Source organism: Bacillus rossius, chromosome 13 (genome assembly GCF_032445375.1).
Source record: "Bacillus rossius redtenbacheri isolate Brsri chromosome 13, Brsri_v3, whole genome shotgun sequence".
In the NCBI taxonomy this organism is placed as follows: domain Eukaryota; kingdom Metazoa; phylum Arthropoda; class Insecta; order Phasmatodea; family Bacillidae; genus Bacillus; species Bacillus rossius.
In genome coordinates, this window is record NC_086340.1 from 33,868,868 (window position 1) to 33,893,695 (window position 24,828).

General features: G+C 38.0%; 2 protein-coding genes across 2 annotated transcripts in view; both read left to right on the plus strand.

Annotated features, from left to right (window-relative positions):
* Positions 1-10,768, plus strand: part of LOC134538441 (putative hydroxypyruvate isomerase) — a 61,759-nt gene extending 50,991 nt beyond the window's left edge. Inside the window, exon 5 of the mRNA XM_063379768.1 lies at positions 10,022-10,768. Coding sequence (XP_063235838.1) covers positions 10,022-10,209 — 188 coding nt within the window. The 3' untranslated portion in view covers positions 10,210-10,768. The remainder of the gene's footprint in view (positions 1-10,021) is intronic.
* A 99-nt stretch (positions 10,769-10,867) lies between these two features.
* Positions 10,868-24,625, plus strand: LOC134538440 (zinc finger BED domain-containing protein 4-like). The gene is made up of 2 exons (XM_063379767.1): positions 10,868-24,146; positions 24,240-24,625. The coding sequence occupies exon 1, from the start codon at positions 22,541-22,543 to the stop codon at positions 23,900-23,902; it is 1,362 nt and encodes a 453-aa protein (XP_063235837.1). The 5' UTR covers positions 10,868-22,540; the 3' UTR covers positions 23,903-24,146; positions 24,240-24,625.
* Positions 24,626-24,828: the final 203 nt, after the last annotated feature.

Genomic DNA, 24,828 nt, shown 5'->3' on the forward strand with positions numbered 1-24,828 from the left:
ATACTACAGCAATGAAAATTGTAACACTGGGTGAATGAACTCCAGTAAGCCTGCATGATTTCAGACTGATGCTTAATTAAATAATTTTCTGTGAAGTCTTCCGAAATAATTGTTTTGTTTTCTGGGAGTGTTTCTCTTAAAGTTTGTAGTTCACTTCATTGTATTTTAGCATTGTAACTGTGCCAGAAAATATATTATTAATTGTGTGTAAAGTTTACATTTTTTACATTTTACTGATTCAATGTCTGAATGTATTTCTTGCTTTACAACTCTGCAATTTTCTGTTCCCCATTTATAATAGGAAATACTTTCATTGAACTCAATGTCATCAAAATTTGAAGTTCCACAGTGTAACAAACCGTGTATGTTTGTCACAGTCTATGAGTCTATGAGTGCTAGAAATAAGACAGTTCAATGATATTGTATGCTCTATATATTGAAAACAGAATAAGTACAGGCCAATGCTTTACACCTCTCTAGGTTCTGATGAAAATATAAATTTTGTTATGGCACAACAATGAGTGAGTAATGTAAGTAATGTTTTGCTATATCAAAAAGAAAGTTTATAATTGTATTTTGAATTAAGTAATTGCATTAGCTGGTTTTGCATTTATATCATAGCACTAATGATGTTGATGATTTTTGTTTATAGTTAAATGTGGATAACTTATAGGGCAGTTATACAAATAACTGTATTTAGGTTTGAATTGAAATATCTACCTTCATGTATACATAATGTTACGAAAGTAAGCAGGGCTGCGGCGCTGCACGGCCGCTGACGTCACGTGGCCGCCACAACGTGAGACGTGCCGTGCACGTCTGGAAGATAACAAGGGTCGCCGCTTTCCTCCCTCCTTCCCTTCGCTCCCCGCGCAGCTCTCTGTCTCGGCGGTGTTACCATGACACCTGACAGCTGCGGAGTTACGCAAGCCGCCGATGCGTGTCTCGAGAATTCTGCCGTCGGGTCGGCGTGGAATTGCGTGACAGGCCCCAGCACGCTTGCGACTTCTAGAAGGACGCCGGCCTCCGAGTCAGTTGAGTCGGGAGTTTTCCTGTGGCAAAGTTTCCGGGCGATAGTGCCGCGCGTGCGGCGGAGCGGCGAAGTCCCTGGACGAAGGTTCCAGGGCGGAGAGTTCAGTTTCGGGCGATAGTGTCGCGGGTGTGGCAGAGTTCTGGGGCGAGAGAGTCCCGAGCGAAGTTCCGAGCGAAGCATCAAGCGGACCCTCGGCGAAGGGAAGTGCGACGGCGGCGACAGAGTTCCGTGACGGAGGTCCACGAGGGGTGCTGCGGCGAGAGTTGCGCCAGAGGTGCGGCCCAGCGAGGTGTGCGGTGTGTAAAAACTGAGTGACTGGGGAATCAACATTTTTAAGTGTAATTGATTATATGGCATTTTTAGAAGATTATTTGTTAGTGACGTAAATATTGGCAATAAATAAAACTGTGTAGTAAAATCTTTAATTGGGCTATCCATTTACGAACCCGGTAGTTTTCCTACGACGATTTATTATTTTTATTGTTTTAATAAATTGTTAACAATACTTTATTATAGAAGATATCATTTAGAAGCTCAAATCTCACTGAATATATATATATTGCTTGGACATGAGTAGACGTATGAGCGTATAAGTAATTAATAATCTTTATTTTTCAAGAACTTCTAAGAATTGGATTTAATGTCAAGTTAGTAACTAATTTTGCTGGTCTCTCAAGAACATACCAGTAGTCATGAGGTTTAATACTTGTGCTCCTCGATGAACTAACTAGTGGACAAATAATATATTAATTTTATACTGATGAAGTTAAAGTTGTGCTAAAGGGATACTACTATTTCCAAAATATTGATTACTGTGAAATGTATTGGGATATTTGAAGACATTTGCAAGTGTAATCAGATTTTAACGAGTCATGATACTTTGTAGTTTGGATTAACTCTTATGTGATAATGTGATACCTAACTAATGTTGAATATTGGGTACAATTTCAATTACATTGTTTTATGGTATGAATAAGTATTAAACTTGTTTATTAATTAAATAATTTACGAATTGTTGTGATGTATCTCAAAAATGACACACAAAATTGTTTGACTTGCTTGTTAATTATATGCAATTATTCTTTGCTGGAGTATTGGTAATAATGTAACAATTTGCCTATTTAATGATCCTGTTATCAACCTATCATTATCTAGTGTGTTTGATAAAATAGCTATTTACAATTGAGAATGATCCATACGTGACTTCAATAGCCTATGACAGAAGTATAAACATAGATAACGTATATTAGTACCCTTTAGTTTTTGTGCCCATGTATTCTTAGATAGATTAACAATAACACAAATTTCATAAATTCTATGACTTATTACAGTATGTATGTGTTAAAATGAATAAATTGACTAAATCATACAATAGAAAAAAAAATCTGATATTATAAAGCGTAAGAACATTTACATGTAGTGCCGTAAATAGTAAAGTTGTAACACACTTCAACAGTGATTGCATTCTCTGTCTACACAATGAATATTATTTGTGTCACATAATGTTTGTAAAAGCACTTTGCTTACAGAATTAGGGAAGTTATATAGGTACTTCCTCAATGAGCCTATAAGCAGTTCAGTATTTCCATGATAACTACATACACCCATCCTGATCTGTAAGAGACATAGAAACTATATGTTCAGGGCATAAGGATTTGAATTTGGAATACCCTGATGAAACATCACTGGAATCATTCTTGAAAATACAGATTGCTTCAGTAAGGTCACCAGCAATAGATGTTTCTGATACCACATTTTGCATTTTGAAGTTTGGACAGTTACAAAATCTTTCTGACCTGCACATTGCCAACTTATTTATCATCTCTTTAAAAAAAAAAGTCTTTTAGAGTTCTCACAGTTTCATCTGTAAGACTCACTTCTTCATTTCCTTTGAACTACCTTTTTTTTTTATTATTGCTAAGCCCTGCTATATCCAATAATTTGTTTGGTGACAAAAGTCTTAACAAATTTTCCAAGAACCTCAACACTTTTCCTTGGTGAATGAGGTTATGCCTTTTTCACTCAAACAGTTGCTTTACATATTATTGCACTTGTATGTAAGATCTGTGCAGTTTTGCTGTCTTACTTTCTTTTGTGTATCCTTTTTTCTTTCTCATCCATATTTTCTTAATTTAAAAATACCTCCATTTTTTGTTGGTTATTCTCTCTTTAATTTTTTCCTTTCCTGATCGAAACGCCACATTTCTCCTTTTTCTGCAAGTATCTTCTGCCTCTTTCTGCATTCCTGCATCTGTTGAGCACCTGTATTGCCCATTGTTTACTAAAAATATAACACATCACTTGTAAAGTCATAGAAATGTAAGTTAAAGCCAGTTTTCCATTGTTTAAAGAATGTATAACTACATTAAAGAACAGAATTGTAAACATATAACAAAACCTCATTTTTAAAATATTTGTTAAAAGATTCTAGATACAATTTTACTAGTTTTTTAAATATGAATTTAAATATTCTTTAAAATGTGAAATGACAGTGGAATAAACTTACCACATTTAACAAATTTGCTTCATTATGTAAAAGTATTTTGTGAGACTTAGTATTCAACCTCCAGCTGTCAGTAATGAAAATGGAGGGAAAATATCATGTGATAAAAAATAGTAGAGAACAGGAAACAATAATTTTGAGAAATTTATTTGGACTTTTTCTTCCGTAACAGTTTGTAAGAAATTATTTTTTTTTTCAATAAAAATGTTACAAAATATGTTAGTGGTTAATTAGATAATTTTAATTGCACTTAGGAAAATGTGAACTTACAATTTCATACCTTGATAATTATTAGTATTTTATTTTAAAAAATGCCTTAAAATTATAATGAAAGGATTTTTTAATTTTTGGGGGTCACGCAATGTTGTTATATTTATTTATACTTCCTGTTTTTTTCTCCTGTTTACTCATATAAAGTAACATAGGCCTATTATGAAATATTTGACGAAAAGAAAATTGGAATTTAATAAGTTATAAAAAAAAACTGTTGTTCTTCCATGACCATAAATTTTACAACATTTAAGTTTGAGCACGTGTATTAAACCAACGGTTTTGCTAAGCCCTTAATGCAATTTGTCTACAATACGTTAAAAGTTTAATATTTCTCCTGATCTAATATTAAATTGTGAAACTATGTCCCACTTAGAGATGGAAAATACCCAGGTATATATAATTAAGGGTAAATACCTTGGGTACTTACCCAGGTAAATACCCAAATTTCATAAATACCTGGGTATTTTCATTAAATCAATGATAATTTTAATTTTGTCGAGTTTTAATAATTTCACAAAGTAATATGTTACAAACAGGATGTTAATGAAAGTATGTTGCAAACTTTAGCAGGTGTTCCCTTATCAAAAACATGGAATAGTTACACGCCACCATTTTTTCCGAGCACAATTCTTACGGGGGAAAAGCAATAGTGTGAAATATTTAGAAAAACCAGACAACTAAATTTTTATTTTGGGGAATAGCGAATAGGGTAACCTGACCTGACCTATTATTATCATTATTTTAAGGTTTTTTCCCCCCGAAGGTTGTATAATTCAACACACCAAAGATTTATCAAAATATTGTAATTTTACTCCACATCATTTTCCATACTTTCTCAATATTAACTATTTTAAATTTTTTAACTACAAATTTACCCTAGAGAATAGTACTACGCAAAAAAATGGCGTAGTGTAACTCTAAGACTTGACTACCTTGTTTTTGGAAGAAGGAATCACCTTTCAAAGTTGTAGCATACTTTCATTAACATCATGCATTCAACACAAAAGCACACAATATTACATAACTAATCATATTTACATTTTTTTGTTTTTTAAGTTTCTGTTTTTAATTTATCTTTTTGTTTTTATTTTAATCCATCTGTTATTACTTTCCAGTCCTTACTTAAATCTCACATTAATTAACCTACAATGTTATTTAATTTACACAATATCAAAATAAAAAGTAAACATGTATTTTCAAAATTTTCTAAGAATAGCTGAGAAATTAATTGCATGTTTATTTGTTCTTCACTCTTCATCTGTGCAAAATGGACTAAAAGTTAAAAATATTCCTCGACTAATATTTTTAATAATATTCTTCCAAGTTTAAGTTTGTCTTCATTCACTAACCACTTCACTATCACTTTCACTTGTAAGTTCCAGCTTCTCATCTTCCTGTGTGTCATCTTCCTCTGTGTCATCTTCATCTTCACTGTCAGTTTTGCTGTGGTTCTTGTATGAAGATACCTTATTTCTCTCTCTCTCTTTTTGTTTTCCTTCTGTCTCTGTAGTACTGTTTAGTAATTTCCAGTTATGAGATACATATGTTATCTTGGCAGCATGTAAGGTTGTTAACCTGTTTCTTTTCTTGTCATGAATCCAGCTAAAGGTACTGAATGTTCATTCTGTAGCAGCTGATGTGACAGGAGCCCCAAGGATTCTTACCGCTACATCAGCTAACACACAAGTTCCACGTAGGCCCCTCCACCATGATATTGTTACCCACACCATCCCAAATGAACTGGCGCCTCCACAGTCCTTCTTTATCCATGTAATCAGCCAAATCTTGCCGAATCTTCATTACATTCAAGGCCATGTGGTGACCAACTTCACAGATAAAAACCAAGGCATCAACCAATTCTGTTGGTTTCAATTCATTACCTTGTACTGCAGGATTCAAAAGATTTGCTGCTAGGTGAATTTCGCCAATACCAAATTTTTTTCCATTTTGAGAATTTTTCCAAAATGTTTCTCTCTTCAGCTTTTTGGAGTGGAGACAGGGGAACTGCTTCATTTAAGGTAGATTCTAACTCTGCAAATACAATATATACTTTGTGTATCTGGGGGATGTTTGATTCCATTGCAGTTATCATATGTACTGACGGCGACCCAAGTGTCTCCTCGGCTCCTTCAGGCCGTTATGCCTCGTCAACGTCCTCCCTTGTTTCCCCAGTGAACCAACAGTGTGGTGCATCGGCCAGGGACACACCCGCGTGCGCCCTAGCATGCCAGTGGGCTCTGTTGCTGTGTAAATATTCTGTTTCTCCTCAAGTATGCTAGTATGTAATTGCAGCCTGGCGCGCCGCGGGGCGGGACCTCTCCCACGCCGGCCGATTTCCCCTTCCCTCCCTGCAGCCCGCGGGCGCCGGCCCGCGGGCGGGCGGGGAGAGTCAGTCGTATTCAGGGCTCGATCGAGGACAGTCGTGTACGCCGCTCCGCGCTGCTCGCGAGGCGCGTACCCGGAGCACGTGGCCAACCTTTCGTTTTCAGTTCACGAGTTGATACGGCAGTCAAGCTGCCTCCGTGAGTCATTCGCCGCGTTACTGAATTTACGAGTCGTCGAGTGACGTTACTAGCAGAGTGTTCTAGACCGCGGACGTGCAATTACGGGACTCAGAGCTTCTATTGTCGTACGAAACGTTATGTAACGGGGCGCGCGCGCACTGTTCTTCTTCACGGTGTAACCTTAAACGGGATCAGTATTACGTATAAACACTCTCAATCTGTGCCGGGACGTCCTAACGGGCTGTACGGTGTTACGGGAGTCTGGGTCGTCGCGGGAAGGGAGCTTGTTCCGCGGCGGTTCCGCCAGGCTGCGGCAGGCTATAAATCGTTAATAAAAGAGGCTCGTGAAATCGTCAACGCCGAATCGTTATTGGAACAGTTTACCAATATTCCTCTCCACCTAACCCCTCCCTCCAGGTCCCGCAGTTCCCTGTCCCGGCCACGTTGGCCTGGATCCACACCCCACAGAGCAGTACGGGCATAACTGGACAGTCTCGCAAGCAGGGAACTGGGGGCCTCAAGCCGAGGGACGTCAGTACAATGGGTTTCAAGATGTTAGTGATCTTTTGAACCTGGATCCAGAACACACAGTCATCAAGCAGTCTTCTTTTAATGTTTGGAGCGAGTTCAGCCTCTTCACTAGCTGCTAATTTCTGGAGAACTGACTTATTGGCTAACAAACTCTGTAAAGAAAATAAGCTGCTCCCCCACCTAGTTTTTGCACGTAACTTTAACAAAATTCTTTCATTAGACTTTCTCTGAGATTGAATCTGATTAAACAATGCATGCAGTATGTGGCTATTCTTGATTGTCTTAACAATATCAATTACATAAGCCATAAAGTTTTTGACAGATGCACATCCTAAAATGTCGGCACAGAGAAGATGCAAAAGATGAGCATATATTTCTGCTATATTTCATTAAAAATTTGAGTGTATTTTTTCACTTTATTTATGATTACTAAATGGTTTTATAAGGTTAATTTAGTAACAGATAAGCATAAAGTTACAGCAATAAAATAATGAATATGAGAATATGCCATATGATTATACACTTAAAAAGTGATTTTACTTTAAAAACCCTCATATTGGGTATTTACCAGAGGCAGGGGTAAGTACCTAGGTAAATACCCATTTATAAATACCCTACCCACCGGGTATTTACCCAACTCACAACACTAGTCCCACTTTATTGTGGCCAAACCCATACGGTGAATTGTGATAAAACCGAGAAGCATGTGAAAACACCCCGTAACACCAAAATGCAAGTTAATATACCTCTTAGCACTGAAATGCAAATTACATTATGGAATTAAGTAGCCTTTAACCCAAACTTACTTATAATCATATAAAAAAAGATTTTAATGTTTGAAATTCAAGGAATGTAATTTTTTTGGACAAAAAAAATTGTATCTATGTGCATGAATCAGAAAATTAGTTTTATTGTGCGTCTCTTATCGAGTCAATTTTAAACCATAAATGGTAGATAATTTATATTTATTTTTCTGAATGTATCAGTTTTAGACCATTTAAAGAAAAAAAATTTTACCGTAAAATGCAGCATATAAATTTTACCAATATTTTGGTGGAATACGTATTGCTAAACAACTTAAATAAAAACTATAATCCTCTGTTTTATAAATGAAATCTGACTAAAAATTAAACCACAAAATCTTGTTTCAATCTATGACATAAAGTGAAAACCAGCTTATGTCCATAAATTTTTTTTAACTAATTTTTTTTAACTAAAAGTATGGGTAACATAATACATGTTACTGTATTTGGGCGTAAACCATGACATGAGGTAGTTAAGAAAGTGTGAGTTTAAGGTTCGTATGATTAATTACATTTTGTTAGTTAAAATGAATAAATGTCAACTGAATAGTTTTTTTTTTTAATTAAAGTTTCCTAAAGAATAAGTAAATCATGAGTGTTGCAGTTTGTAAATCATTCTGTCTAGGTCTATTGAACAGACAGTCCGTAGGCAACATGCAACACTCCAAACCCCTAAAGACTGGCCCACTGACTAAAACACTTGTTTCCTAAACTTGGGATTTCCCAATGAAAATACATATGGAAGTATAGAGAAAAACTGTGTAGACAAGTCAATGCCTCGATTTTGAACGATGAGGACGTTTATTTTTGAAAATAAATTTATTTCCATTGTTGATTTACTTTAGACGTAAAATCATTTATGCATATATATATATATTTTTTTTTTTGATAGCCCTGTTCTACTCCTTTCAGCACATTGGCGATTCCTCCGCCACAACACCTTAACTTAAAAAGTAATTGGAGAGATAGTTCTTCAGGCCACAACCAACTTCTAAAGTCAGTTCAATATTTTTTAAATTCATTAATTTACATATTTTGGTGGTACTATATTGTGTAATTTTAAAATGTTGGACTCCCTATTCAACCCACTTTAATAGTGGCACCTGTTTATTTACAACTGATACAAAAGAGATACGTATTACAAAGTTATACTGTCCTTCAATGTAGTCAGCAGCATTGTATACAACCCGTTGCCAGCGCCTGTTGTGGTGAAAGTTTGACTGGAGCAGTATACTTCTTGAAGAATCTGTGGAACATTTCTCAAGCGAATGCCACTAAGTGGTTCCTTCATCTTAGGAATCAAGTCAAAGTTGCAGAGTGGATTATGGTGAATGGTGCAGCACTTCCCAGCTCCATCGACCGAACAAATTAGCCACTGCCTGCACAGCATCGTGATGAGTGGGCAATGCAGATTCCCCGCAAGCCTCTCGAAGAATTTACTGACACTATCGTGCCTCAGTTTTCTCGTCAGCGACATTACTTGGTTCCGTTGCATGGTGTCTCTGCAGCAGTGAGTCCACTATTAACATTCCTAACCTCGTATTTGGTAGGGTATATTTGTGTTATTTTGAATACTTTAATTCATGTATGAATTAAAATTTTCTTTGAGACCATGAATTTGTAAATATTCTCAGATGTCAAGCCTCACATAATGAGAACAGGGGAACCAACACACAGCAAAGTTATGAGACTGGGTGTGAAAAAGGTAGGTAGCTTGTTGCAAGAATGATGAAACAAAACAGATGTATGCACCTCAACTGTGGAGAGTTATGCTTTTGTAGCAATTGAAACTGAAAAAAAATTAAAATATGAAATGAACATACTTAACAAAATGGAATGCATTAAAGAAGTGGAAACAGATGAGATTGTTGTAATTGAAATTCCAAATTAAATATTTTCCTTAAAAAAATAATTTAAAAAAATATTTTTAAGGCTGGACAGTTTTGCTTATGTCAATGCTTGTGATTTATATACCTATATTTAAATACACATATTTTACCAAATTCCGAAAGGAATAAAGGAAATGTTGTCTCAACCATCCCCTTAGCTGATCTAGTTGTCCCTTCACTTTATTTAAATTGGAACCTTGTTTGTGCCATTTTATAGTTTGTATGTATATCCACTAAAACTATTTTATATATTATATGCTATAAAAGTATGGGTAATGGCAGACTGAACCTTTACATTTTTCCAAATTGCTATTACTGGGGAATTCCCATTACTTTCGTAGATTTAAAATAAATTCCCTGACTGCAGAATGTTGACACCCTGCTAAAATCATTCAGGTTTTAAAATCTATTTAGTGTTAAAGTTGTCACGAGTATCAGAAAATTCTCTTTGTTATTGATGTTTGCGATTGTCTTGTTTGTTTCAGGTCACATTCAGGCAGCGCAAGTGCCAAATCGAAACGAACCAGATACCAGTGGAGAAATAGACTATAGATATGTTTTCTCCTTGCTGGAAGAACTCGGATACGATGGCTGGATAGGGCTGGAGTACAAGCCGCTCACTACCACCAAGGAAGGGCTCAAGTGGATCAACAATTTTGGAATAAGCTTGTGAAACACAGCAGCCTGTAGTATTCACTGGAAACAATGGGTTTTGGATAGGCAGGCAGTCACTTTGAGTCGAGACTTAACATAACTATGTGCTCGTCTCGTATGGCCAGTTGCGAGTCATTAGCTGGTTTGTTCCTTGTTGGATATTTTCTGTTGCACCATTGAGTTTTGAGCGCTGAGCGAAGATCATCGGGAACTTCGATGTAGACAGACTCTCGAGTCGGTTCATGGCAATGATCTGGGATCGACACTGGCCCAGCAGATATGACTGCCATTTTCACGGACTTTATGGATGTAAATTTAATCAGATGTTAATATTAGATTCTTCTTTTTTTTAAAAAAAAGCAGATCATATATAACACATGTATCAAAAATTTTACTTATTCTAGTAGTAGAACCTCTTCTCACATGACCTCCCATATTTTAAATGCATAAAAAACTTGTTATTTTAGTTTAATGTTTAAATATTTTGCCATGATTACTTTGAATATTACAGGGTGCGGCGCAGAAACTTGCTAATTTGAAAGGCCAATAAAAAATAAAGTAGTAAATATATCATTATATATCTATAATTTAATTTTTCTTGCAATACATAACACCTGAAAATTTTCCATTATATAGTTTTAAAGATGACATGCATCAAATGATGGCCCCCATAGTCAATGCATTGAGTTACCCGATTTCGGAAGTTCTGTGCAACTCTTTCAAGCATATCGACGGGTATGTAGGTGATAGCTTGGCGTATGTTGTTTTTAAGATGAGGTAGGGTCCTTGGACGGTCATTGTATACAATTGATTTCAGATAACCCCATAAAAAAAGTCACACGGAGCCAAATCGGGGGAACGAAACAAAGTCGCCTCTCGTTGAGATAAGGCGCTCTGCGAAATATTAATTCAAAACATCCATTGAACATCGCGCGGTGTGTGCCGTGGCTCCATCCTGTTGAAATCAGACATCCCTAACATTCATTTATGCGAGTGAAGGCAGACAAAATCCTTCAATCATTTGTGTAATGAGCCGCAGTCACCGTGACTGCACGTTCATTTTCCTCAAAAAAATAAGGACCAATTATCCCTGTCTTGACACTGCACACCACACAGTTACTCGTTCACAGTGAAGTGGCCGCTGATGAAGTTCACGCAGATTGTTATCACTCTAATAACGCATGTTTTGCTTGTTTTCACTGCCCGAAATGTGAGTTAGCCTCATCACTGAACAACACGAGTGCGTCATGAGCCAAGTTTTCACGGAGCACTTCACATGCATTTCGGCGAGCAATAAAATTGCGTTTACTAAGCACTTGTCACAACCATTTTGTAGGGATGAAAGTTCAGTTCATTATGAAGAATTCGTCTCACACTGCGGTCCGAAATCCCCAGAGCAGCGGCGTGTTTACGTGCTGAACACCATGGAGAGCGCAAAAATGACTGCCTCACTCTCTCAATGTTTTCGGCGGTAGTGACAGTCCGCGGACCTCCTGTCCCACTTTTCATCACGCTTCCACTCGCCCTCAATGTGTCCGCCCACGTGACATTCAATTGCCGACCAGGAACTGGACCTGCAGGACGAATGTTGAACCGAATACGGAACGCTTGTTGAGTGGCGATAATGGAACTGCCATTAGAAAAGTAAGCCTCGACGGCAAACGCGCGCTGCTCGTTGGTCCAATGCATGGCAGCAACTGACTAGGCAGGTGACAACACGTCATGGATTGCCCTTTCGAACGAGACCCTCCCCACCCTTTTCCGACCCCTTCTCACTTCTTGACGCGAAATACAAAAATTGGCCCGAATTCTCTATTACGACCATTCCGTTTATAAGTCCGTTTTTCCGGAAACCGTGAGGGGTCATATCAGCGAGATTCTACTGTATATTTTGGTACAAACTTCCTGCTAAATAAATTAAATTAATTTACTATTTTAACTTGTATTTGTGTTTAAGAGAGATTTTGATTAAAATGCTCAATTACTTGACATTTAGATGCTATATGGTGTATTCACTTTCACTTCGGTGTAATAAGTATATTGATGTGCATTTCTGTTTTCACAAATCACCATATAATCTTGTCCCTAATCTATACAATAGTTGGGGGATAGAGAAACTTAGCAACAATATCTTAACTAGCACAACATTGCTTGATGTAAGTTTTTGGACATACGCCATTGCTAAGAACTTTTTCTGTTGAAGAAAAACTAATAAATAAAATAATAAGTATTGTTACCAAGGTGAAACCAGCCACAGAAAAATTACAAACTCACAACTGTGTGTATCAAATCCCCTGTGAATGTGGCCACATGTACATAGGTGAAACTGGCAGAGCTCTATCCACCCGAATCAAAGAACACAAAAACAACTGCAAGAAGGGTGAAACCCTAAAATCCAGACTTGCTGAACATTCATGGGAAAATAGCCACAAAATTCTCTGGGAAGACTCCACACCACTCATACAGGAATCCGATAAAATAAAAAGGAAAATCAAAGAATCAGCCTTCATTATTAGCAATAAAAATATTTTCAGCCAGCAGAGCATTGAATTAAAAAATATGTGGATCCCTTTGATAAAGAGAGAAACATCCCTGCAGCACAAAACAATAGCCAATACTCAACCCACCATAACCAATCCGCTTTAACTACATGGTGCACAGCCAATGGGGAGACAGCTCGTCTGTCATTGGCTGAGCAAGATGTAGCCCTTTCTCTGATAAATACCCTCATTTTCCAGCCCCTTCTCAGTCGCACCTGTGTTTCCGTACCATGTGCGTCTCTGCCTGAGGACGGGAGCAGATAGCAGTTCCCGAAACGTCGCTTGTTTCTGTTTAGGTAAAACTATTGTATTTGTTTGTTTTTTCGTTTTGTCATGTTTTTTGTCTCGCTTCAACTGTTGTGCTGAATCATTTTGGGTTTCAATATTTTTGTGTTGTCATCATTTGTGGGGATTTTTTCGTTCTCTTAGTACATTTTTCTTTGTTTTTTCTTTGTTTGCTGACCATATTCCTGTTTCGGAATATTTTGTGGTGTTCATATCCTTGTTGACAACAGCAATTGTTTGCTTAATTTTGTGTGTTTTTTGTATCTTTTTTTGAGTATTTTTATTTTTATTTATTTATTTTATTTATTAGTTTTTCTTCAACAGAAAAAGTTCTTAGCAATGGCGTATGTCCAAAAACTTACATCAAGTCATGCACTCCCATTGCACAAATCTTTTAAAGATAATAGCACAACATTTTATACACCAACAAGCTCTCCCTAAAATTGGGAGGCCAGGAAGAAAGTCTATCTTCTCTTATTCAAAGAACTTTTCCATATACAGTAATCTAATAGGTGTTAGTACCAGGGGTTGTTTGTCGTATTATATTTGTATTTTTATTAATTGAGGCGAACACTAATATACTCCAAATATACTGTATAGTTTTTTTTTTTTTTTAAGTTTATGAGTAAACTACAGTGATAAATAGAACTGTGCAAGTATAAATTTGTTTTGTTCAAATCATATTAGCATAAAAATACAGTAGAATCTCATTACTAAGTACTTACGGGAACCTAAAGTTTTGTACTTAGTAATGAAAAATACATACACTTTAAAAATAAGAGAAAAATTATAAAATAAAAAATATTATAAGATACATTATCATTTGGTGAACATCTGACATCAGTTTAAATATAGGTGTTTCTGCATAACTTAAGTTAATTTATTTTTAAAAAAATCTGTTTTGTTTTTTTGTTTTTTTCACTTTGTTTTTTTCGTTTCAATGATGCTCTGTTGAACAAAATGTTCTATGTCATAGAAAGATTTCCTGATCTCTTCTGAAACCTTTTCGTGTTTAGAGATTAATTTGTTCAGTTTTTCTAAGCTCAGAATAGCTTCCGTAGCTGTCACAGTCACAATAAGCTTTTAATGACTGTGATCAAATGACTTCACGAATGATGTCGCTGTCAGTCAGCACTGGTGTTGTTTATAATTTCATTATCCACAGACACATAGACTGTGAATGAAACTGCATGGAGGCTGATACTTCTGGGTCAATGTCATTGCTTTCGCATGTTTGTGTTGTGTGGTTTGCATCCTGGTCTGATCAAGTTGGTGTGAGCTCGTCAACTTTACATTTTACATTGCCAGACTTTCTCCAGCAGTTGGCAATAGTTTCTTGTTGAAAATTCCACCATCCATCCACCTGTGATCATCTTAATTGCCTGACGAACATTGATGTTGGTGGGCACTTCAACCTAATGTTGATGAGCAACCTCTCAATGAGGCATTTTCAAAAATGTACCTTGGCATTCTGAATAATGCATGGATTAAGCCTGAACTGGCGTGGAATTCTTTGATGTCCATAAGCAATGCAAACTGTTTTGCTGTAACTTGTAACATTGGGCTAGTTACTGGAACATATTTTTATAGTACTTCTTTCAACCATTTTCAAAGCATTTTCCATACCTTGGTGATCTCCAGAACAAAGGTTTTTGTGGTCACAACCAAACAAAGTAGCTTAATACATTTTTTTTTTTTTTAATTTTTGCCCGGTCTTTAACAATTCTACATTCGGTCTTCGCCGCAATGCCATATGTCTTCGCAACTGCGACCTTTTTCTTTTTGTCCAGTTCTCTGAGCATTTCTGCTTTTTCTTTGAGCTTGAATTGCTTTGATTGATTGATACACTAGCGATTGGGTTTCTGCCCGGTAGCAAGGAGTTTCCCCCCTCTCTAGTCCAATTTCTGAAGCCTCTTCCTCACTTTCCTCTTCTCGCATCCAGTATCTTTCCCTCAATCCCATTCCACTCCCTCCCCATCCTCACCAGGAATACTTGCCTTCCTCTTGCCGTTCTTTTCCACTCTCTAAATCTTCCATCCATGATCTTTCCTCCCTCTATACACCCCTTTGTTCAACCTGTTACCCAGCATCCCCCCCAACCCCCCCCTCACCCTTTGTCACCCTAAAAAACTTCACCAACTTCTCTACACCTATCCCTCACTTAGCACGACTAATGTGTTCCTAAAAATGCTTGTGTTAATCGAAATTGTGTATTCTGAAGCATTAGTTTCCATAAATAGCAAGGCTAATTTATTTAATGTGTTCCAAAATTGTGTAGGGAAATATACTTTATATAAATATGTCCCACCATTAATCTTTATATGCCTCCCATCGCTCTTTGTATGTCAAATTTGACACTGTATAACAGGAGATACGTGGTTATGTACTTTATCGTCAATCGGCTGGCTGACTTGCCCATCTGGACGTGACCTTCAACTCACGTCGCATACCTTTTCAAACTATCTTTTACTGACAGTGAAACGGATACAGTAGAACCTCGCTACTATGAGAGCTGACAATGGCAGGAAAAATCCTTGTAAAGAGTAATCGATTATAAAAATTAATGTTAAGTTAGATTCTGAACCATCTAAACAGTCTTAATTTCACACTGTAACTTGAAAATGGTGTACTAAAGTGAAAAAACCCACTGAATAAAAGTTGTAGCAAATTAAATTACGAATAGAAAGTGTTTATATGAAATTTTTTGTATCTACAATGGTTTTTTATTTAATTGCGAATGAAATGGCCTGATAGAAAAACCGGTACTGTTCAAGAACGGAGTGGTGGTATTTGAAGCGGTGGAGGGGGGGGGATAAAATGAATGGAGGAAGAAAGGTCATTGGCTGGTCTATTTTTAGATTTCCCCTTTGCCGACATGGGAGGAGAAGCAACTGGCGCCGTCAAGAGATAGAGAGATAGTGCATGTTGATTGTCACCCACATTCTTCCCCCCTCTTCCTTGCTTCTACCTGCTAAGGACCTAGTCCGTCGACGTAGCCATGCAACATATACGCGCGGACGTAAAAACATTTGGTCCTTTAAACTCCATAGCCGCAACTTAACTTGCCATAGCTGATGTTTGTACAACAGCAGATAGCATAGTCAATCTTGCGCACGCATCTCCCCCCCCCCCCCCCAGTATACCTAACTGCATGCCACCACACATCTATTGTTTACAGAAGTTGAAACGGACACGGACATTGTGGCGTCATGCACGACTTTTTTCACCCCTTCCCTCCTCCACATACCCATTGCCCATCTAGCCCTAGGTATGGGTCCCAAATTGCCACTGCATGTTCAAGCATTTGCCTCACCAACATTGAATACGCCTTCTTTTTCCTGTCCCCTTCAGTGTCTTAGCAATCAGCCCCAGCCCTCTCCTCCCCTTCATTACTACCTGCTGCACCTGCTTTCCCCAACCCAAGTCACTCTGTACTCCCAGGTACTTGTATTCCCCTACCTCCTGAATCTCTTGCCTTCTCAAAATCAATCAAGATTGTGTCTACCTGTTCGCTCTCATCCACTGCCTCTACCAAGTCCTTCAGCAGTCCCACCATCTGCTTCTCACAGGAGAAACCCTTTCTAAAGACTTGTTGCTTCTCGTACATCCATTCCAGCTCTCCAATTTTTCCTACCATGTACCTCACTATAAATTTTTCCATCACCTTCCCTGCACTTGATGTTAGGCTGACACCTATTATTTTCTGCTTTTGCCTTATCTCCACCTTCCATGAAAATAGGCACCACCACTGCCTTGGCAGTTGTCCCTCCTCCAGTGATTGCATACTTGCAAGTACAGTAGAATCTCGTTATAGCGAGCACGGTAATAGCGAGAACACGGCTATAACGAGGTATTTTTGAGGAATTTACGGCGTGATCGCTTGAAGCGCGCTTTTGTTATTTGTCTGCTTTATCTCCACCCCTCTCGCTCGACACTAGACATCTTGCAGTTGACGCCTGTCACATTCTTCAGCCTTGCTGTCGCCACCTAAGTGCGTGGCTTTAAAAATAGAATCCCATCCTTTCTTTCATCAAACTTCCGTTAGTTATCTGTGCAGTCTGCCGTGTGTAGGCAAAGTTTGAGATTGGAACAGAAACAACGTAAGAAAGTATTTTTTCAAATTAGAAATATGTTTTTGTTTTTATAATCGCGTATTTGCACGTTTTTTGGTTGTCATCTTAAAAGAGATAATATTAAAAAGCCGCTCTAATGAGATTTAATTGTTTCTTGGTTAACAAAAACTATTAATTATCAAATATTGTTAATTGTTTATATTCTATTTATTATTATTTACGCGGCGGCATACTGTACGCCTACGCAATACGACTGGATTCTTTGCTGCAACATAACATAGCATGTTATGCGGTATCAGAAGTAACGAGTAACGTAACGATAGTAACGAGTACTAATTGTTATAGTAACGAATACATACGGGTACACATATTTTCGTTACTTTTACACCTCTAGTAGGCACTACCGTATTTATTTCCGAATCGCTAGGGCAGTTTTCTTGTAACTTTTGTTTCGGTCAGTTGTTGGGGTATCTGTCCGGGAAAGGGGTGGTGATGGTTTGAGTTTAATCCCAAATTTATTTTCTAAAAGGTTTCTTTAAATGAAAAAAGTATAGTTTTCCAGCGACTATTTCGTTTGAGGCGTAAGTGCGTTGCCGCAGCTGTACTCCTGCTTTTTTGTAAGGAATTAAATCGTCGCGCTACACAAGCACCACCTGTTAGCAAAATCCCGAACCAACATGGCCGCCAGCAGACTGCCCGCGTCGACAATAGATAGCAGGACAATGCTGCGTCGGCCGCGGGCTGAGATGCTATACTTACGTGGTGTGGTAGGGTATTCTGGTTATTTTGACGCAATCAGTGATTGCATCCGTACTTATGGGGTATCGTTTTAAAGAAAATTCACACATCTGCTCACAGAAATTAAGATTTCGTTAATATAACCTGTTATTTTCCAATTATACAGGTTTAAACACAATTTTATGCTATTTTCGGTTAATTTTAATTTTTGGGGGCCAAAATTTGTCCAATTCGGTTATAGCGAGGACACGGTTATAGCGAGGATCAAACCCGGAACCGTGACACCTCGCTATAACGGGACTCTAGTGTATCTACAAACCTCCTTTCCCCCAATTTGAGGTGACTGTTTCCTATCCCATTGGTACCAGCTGCATTCCTCCCATTTAGTCTACCCACCTCCCTCATCACACCTCTATCTTTATTTCCAGGTCTCTCTCGCCCCTTGGCTTCTTGCCCTGAGCTCCAAACCATAACTTCCCCTCCACAAATCAGTATTTTTGCCTTTTCCAGATCCACACACTCTCCTGCCCATCTCTCCCCCTCATTACTGGTAGCTTCTCCTTCCCCTTTACTCTTCTGACATTGCAATACAAATCCGCCCAATTTCCCCTACCCCCTTCATCATTCAGCATTTCCATGTAGGCATCACTTACCTCCTTTGCCTTTTTCCCCATTTCCTGGTATCACAATTGTAGGTATCATCAAGGTCTACTTATAATCAGTAAATTCTATAGTCTAAATAAACCAGTCATTAACATACCTAAGTCCAGTGGTTAAATTATTGAAATTTGGGGTGCATTTACAATCCTACAAATGATTGTCGGTGCACAATATTCAAATTTGTGATAAATATGTAATGAACTTTTAGTAGAATATCACAGAAAAAAATGAAAACACACCTTAAGCTTATTCATTCTTATGTTAGTGAGAAACATGAGCCAGTAGTCATTAAAATAACACACAATAATGTGTTAAAAAGAGTAGTATATCTATATTGAATTTTTATAATGGAGTAACAATATTTATTATATCTGGATGTATATTTCCATGGAATATCACAGGGCGAACCTGTGCACCATGACGCATACCGTATAAACCCACGTCTCCACCCGCACCTTTTTTAAAAAAATCAGGTTCGGAAAAAGTAGGGTGCGTGTGTTACATGGGTCTTGGGCCATTTTTGCACAGTGACGAAATAACACCAGCACAACTGGAGGTTGCTGCGATAGCAAGAGGGGTAGGGGAAAAGGATGGGAAGGAAGCGGCACAGTCAAGGTCACATTCCTCACAGGGTGGTCACACTACAGCTTCGCTGGTTACAAACGCACGCTCCCACGCACTGTCCTACCCTCATTTGCAAAGTACCCAGGTGTTACACGTGTGTTGGCTGCAAGTATTGTAATGAATCGTAAAAAGTTGTTCTTTCACAGTTGTGGAAAAATTAAAAATAATCAGTGAAGTGGAAGAAATCGGTAGCCGTGCTGCTGGGCGAAAATATGATGTCGACGAATCATGTGTGAGGGATTGGAGGATGCATCTGAAGCGGCAATACTCAGAGTGGATGGCGAGCGAAAACCACAAAATGACACAGACCAGGAGAATAAGGCGACCTATCTTGTTGTATCAGTGGTCTGCGATCCCAGAAACATTAGTCGTAAAGAGTTTTAAAAAGTGCTGCATTTCAAATGCGCTCTACGGCACGGAAGACGATTGCGTGAGCTCCGATGATGAGTGTTCCGACACTGACAGCATTGTGGACAACAGCTGTGAGGAAGTTTAAGTCAGTTCTTGGCCGACGGCTGTGACATGTTATTCTTTTGTTGATTTTATTTCTGTGTGATTTTGTACATCACTTTTATTTAAGCCTAAATAAATGCCATATTTGTGTTAACCTAATTTATATTTTTATGTAGAATATGCCACATTTAGGCACAAGGTTTTTTACTATGCATGTAATAAAAATACAGTGAAACCCTGATTATCCGTTTTCCAATGGACCATGAATAAAAAACGGATAATCCAGGAAATCCTACAATGTGGGAACACACTCTAAAGTTACCAAATGCACAATGTATGTACTATTGCAAAAACTTTCAGTGAATCAGTTAGTTATTTCCTTAAACTGACACCAGCAGCACACTGTATATACACTATCAATATTGGAAAATTATACTTCCTTAATTTTTTTAAATGAACAAAACAAAATAAACTTCAAATTTGTATGTTTTAAGCAAGTAATTACGTATGTATTATTCAAAATTTAAAAGGTACATACTCACCACATGTTATAAGATGCACACTTCTTTCTTATTTATAATGCAGAGAAATTATAAGATGAGTTTTTATGCAGCAAAATATTTTTGGTGTTGGTAATCACAAGTTTGTTATTATTAATACAATGTACAATAAGAAATACACTTATTTAAATCAAATAAAAGGGGGAAATAATGTACAAATGAACTGTATATAACACAAGTCTCACATCCTCCTTGACACTTAATTTTTATTGAAGAAGTCTTGTATTTTTGTTTGCTTGGTATCAGAACTTCTTTTAAGACTGAACAGCAAGGTTTGCATCATTGAAATTCTGTCTTCTTCCAAATCTCCGAGCTTCCGTGCATAGCAAAATGCCTTCACTTTGTTGAAAGCAGCTAGTGCTTCCGAGAATGAGGGTACCTCTTCTCCATCATCTTCATTTGCTGCTTCTTCACTTTCTTCCTTTTGTCCTTGAGCATCGCTACACAACATCTCAATGCTCACCTCACCACACGTAGCAAGATCATCGTCCAGACTGCAGTAGGTTTCGAAGTCAACATCTTCACCCAGCTTTCCCAATCTTTTTCGAACTCCTTGTCACTCTCCGTCACAATTTAATCAACTGGTGAAATTACCTTTCCAACGCCACATTTCTGGAAGCAGTGGGAAATTGTTGTCGCTGTTATGTTTTTCCACGAAACTGACAAATAGTGGATGGCCTGGAACACACTGATTTTCAATGGTTTACCTGACTTCTCCTCTCTGGCATCTAGCAGACCCACTGCCTTCCACACAAGCATTTTTCTGTATTGTTGCTTGAAGCACTTTATTACTCCTGCATCCAATGGCTGCAACACACTAGTGCAGTTTGCAGGGTAGAAGACTACTCGCACATTTCGTAAAAAAGACATGTCCTTCGGGTGAGCTGTGCAGTTGTCCACAAACAGAATGATTTTGTGACAGTAAGTGCCCATGCTGGAGTCTAGTTCACACAAAAATGATCTAAAAATATCAGCAGTTACCCATGACTTTTTATTGGCGTGGTATGTAACTGGCAGTGTTTTAACATTTTTAAAACACCTTGGCTTTGCTGATTTTCCCACTACAATGGGTTTCCTTTTGTCACTTCCATCACTATTTGCACAGGTAACAACACAGTTATTCTATCTTTCGATTGCTTTCCTCCATGGCAAGATTCACCTTGAAATGAAAGGGTTTTGTCGGGGAGACAGTTGAAGAACAGCCCTGTCTCATCAGCATTGTAGATGTCCCTTGGAGAATATCCATCTAATAACTGTGGAAGTTGTTCCAGCCACTGCTCAGTAGTATCTTTATTTACTACAGCACTTTCTCCAGACAATTGTTTGTAGGCAAGCCCATGTCGTTCCTTGAATCTACAAATCCACCCATTGGAAGCTGTGAAGTTTTCAACTCCAAGTCGTAAAGCTATTTGAAGAGCTTTTTCTTTGATCAGTGTGCCATCCACTGGGATGTTTGATGCCTGAACTTGCTGGAACCAAGAAAACAAAACTTTTTCAAGCTCACTGTATTTCGACTGTCTTGCCATTTTCCGTTTTTTTGAAGACTGGCCGAACTGACTTGCTTGTTTCCGAATCTCATTTCTTCTAGCGAAGATAGAATTAAGAGTCGATGGAGGAATACCATAGCGCTTTGCCAAATCAACCCGTTTTTCGCCTGGATTTTTTTCAACAGCATTTATAATTTCTAAACGCTCTTTAATGGTTTTAACCTCTTTTGTAGGCCGATACATAGTGATGGGTCGAGACTCGAAAAATCAAGCGAGTCGAGTCGAGCCGGCGAAACTAAACTCGACTCGAAAACCGAGTTGATTAGGATTGTGTCCTCGAGTCTCGTCAAAGTTTAGTTTTCGGCTCGACCATAATGTTGCACAATTTCCAATCGTGAAGGTACTTATCCGAATTCATGCACTTTAAAATGAAATAAAACGTATTATTTAGGCCTACCTAGTGTAAAACCTCTGATCCAACACTGAAAACCTTGAAAACAAAGTCGGAAGATTATTTATTTTCGATCGTGTATAACCGCAAACAGTGCATCCCATCCTTCAATATGCACTTAATATTTCTAATTGCAACAAAATACCTTTATTTAACTATAATGGAATTAAAAAATGTTCCCTAGATTCAATCATGAACGAGATCACGTCAGTATTTGGGCAGCTTTGTAAGTAAATAATATTTACTACTAAAAACTAGTTAGCCGCCATTTTAACTCCGGGCCAATGGCCTACGTAAGTGATAATACAGCCAGGGAATGTTGCCACTTTGACAAATCGATATAGACAATAATTGATATCTCCAACCAGTTATCCATGGCCGAACGGAAAATTGAGGCTGTTGAAGTTTATGTTTACACTTCAATGTAATGTTTACGTCGCCGGCGTCGTATTAATCATAAACGGTTTATAATTAGTGGAATGGATGTGTTTGTACGGCCTGGGACGTCACAAAGTGACGAACATAAATCAAGAGCAGATATTTGGGAATTCTTTGAAAAAATTGATCATCAGACAGCTAGATGCAAGTGCTGCAAAAAAATTTACAAGACTCCGTCATCATCAACTTCAAGTCTGATTCGTCACTTGGATGTGCATTTTCACTTAAAGCGTCAGTATGAAGACAAAAAAAAAGACAAAAAATCAAAATGTGTAGGGCAACCTTCAATAATTCAAAGTTTTGAGGCGAAAACAATGTTGTTGCACGACAGTTCACGCTCAAAAACAATTACATCAAAAATCGCACACATGCTTGCCTTGGACTATCAGCCCTTTTCAATTGTGAATGACCGTGGGTTTAGGGAATTAATAAATTTTCTTGAGCCTCGATACAGTATTCCAAGCAGGAAGCATTTCTCAAAGACGGTTGTGCCCAAACTCTACGCAGATACTCGGGGCAAAGTTGCAGAATCGTTGCAGTGTGAGCTACAAACTGCTCAGTCTTTCTCATGGACATTGGACATATGGACTTCTAGAGCACAAGTACCTTTCATTTCACTGACAGCTCACTACCTCAATGCAGAATTCTGTCTCCAAAACAGGACATTAGATTGTTCACACTTCCCAGGAGAGCACACTGGTGCTGCAATCTATGAGAAGATCTGCCATTTAACAGCTGACTGGAAAATTAGTGCTCTTCTCATATCCGTACCCGTTTATGTTGTTAGTGACAATGCCAGAAACATTAAAGCTGCTCTTACTGGCAAACCTGTTGAGCATTTATTCTGTGTTGCTCATACCTTGCAGCTTGCAATTGATAATGCTGTTACACAAGTTGGCATGGGCAAGATTTTGAAGAAATGTCGCTCCATCGTTGGGCATTACAAGCAAAGTAGCAAGGCAAGTGAAAGACTCCATTCACTGCAATCTAAGTTGGGCTTACCTGAACACTCCCTCTGCCAAATGGTGGAGACGCGCTGGGACAGTGTTTACATAATGTTGGAGCGACTTCAGGAGCAGAAGGAGTCAATATCTGCAGATTTGCCAAACACTGTCAAAGATAGTCTTACAACACAGGAATGGCGACTAATTGAAGGCTACGTTACCATCTTGAAACCTCTTTTTCTGGCAACGAAAGAGCTCTGCCGAGAAGATTCCCCCACTATTTCCATTGTCCGACCTCTTCTGTTTAGTATAGAAGGATATTTAAAAAAACTATTTGAGTTTACATTCTGGAGAATATGGAAGTGGAATTACACTGGCAAGAGAACTCTCCAAGTCACTGGCCACTCGTTTTCAGTGTATCAAAGAAGTACAAACCTATTTGCTAGCCTCTGTGCTTGACCCACGGTTCAAATGTGTTGTGTTTGAAAGTCATGAACAGCTGCTAGCAAAGAAACTGATAGTTGTGGAGGCCAAAAAAAAGGCAAAGCTGATGGACCCTCAAGGAAACTACAGAGTTCACAAACCATCAGCAAACATTTCTCCACAAGCATCTACATCTGCACATGACCTGTGGGGGTGTTTTGAAATAAAGTCAGTGGAAACAAAGCCTCGAATTGATCAGGTGGATGTGGTAGAAAATGAGGTAAGAATAAAAATTAATTCTTAGGAAAGACATCATAAGTTATTGCGAGTAAAGCACGGCACTTACTGTCAGGTCTTGTGTCTTATTTTTTAGGTTGAGACATTCCTACAAGAGTCCGTAATAAATAGGACAGACGATGCCCTGGCATGGTGGAAAAACAATAAGACAAGGTTTCCACATGTAGCCCCTGTAGCCCAACATTATTTGGGAATACCTGCTACATCAGTAGCCAGCGAGCGGCTATTCTCAAAAGCAGGTCAAGTGGTGACCGTGAAGAGGCAAAACCTGTCTCCTAAGACAATTGAGAAATTGGTCTTCCTCCATGATAATTTGTAAAAACTTGTAGATAGCATGAACTAATGTGATTTTTGTACATTCATCTTGAACATTTTACTTTTATATTTGTAATGTTAAATTCATGTATCTTAAATTTAGTGGTCTTTTGAGAAATTAGAACAAATTCAAAGAAACTTTAATTTTACAGGTAAGCATTTTTTCATATTTAATTACATATATTTTATTGAGAAATATTTAACTTATATTTATTTTTCACTCATCATTCTGCCACTTGAACCTCGCTTAGTTTTACTCATCTTGACAAATTTCCATGAGTTCGGCTCGGGTTCGACTCTAAGACAAATTTCTATGAGTTCGACTCGAGCTCGACTCGAAGATAAATTTC

Excerpts from the sequence above, each read along its gene's own strand:
- LOC134538440 (XM_063379767.1), top strand. The coding sequence starts at position 22,541 with ATGGATGTGTTTGTACGGCCTGGGACGTCACAAAGTGACGAACATAAA.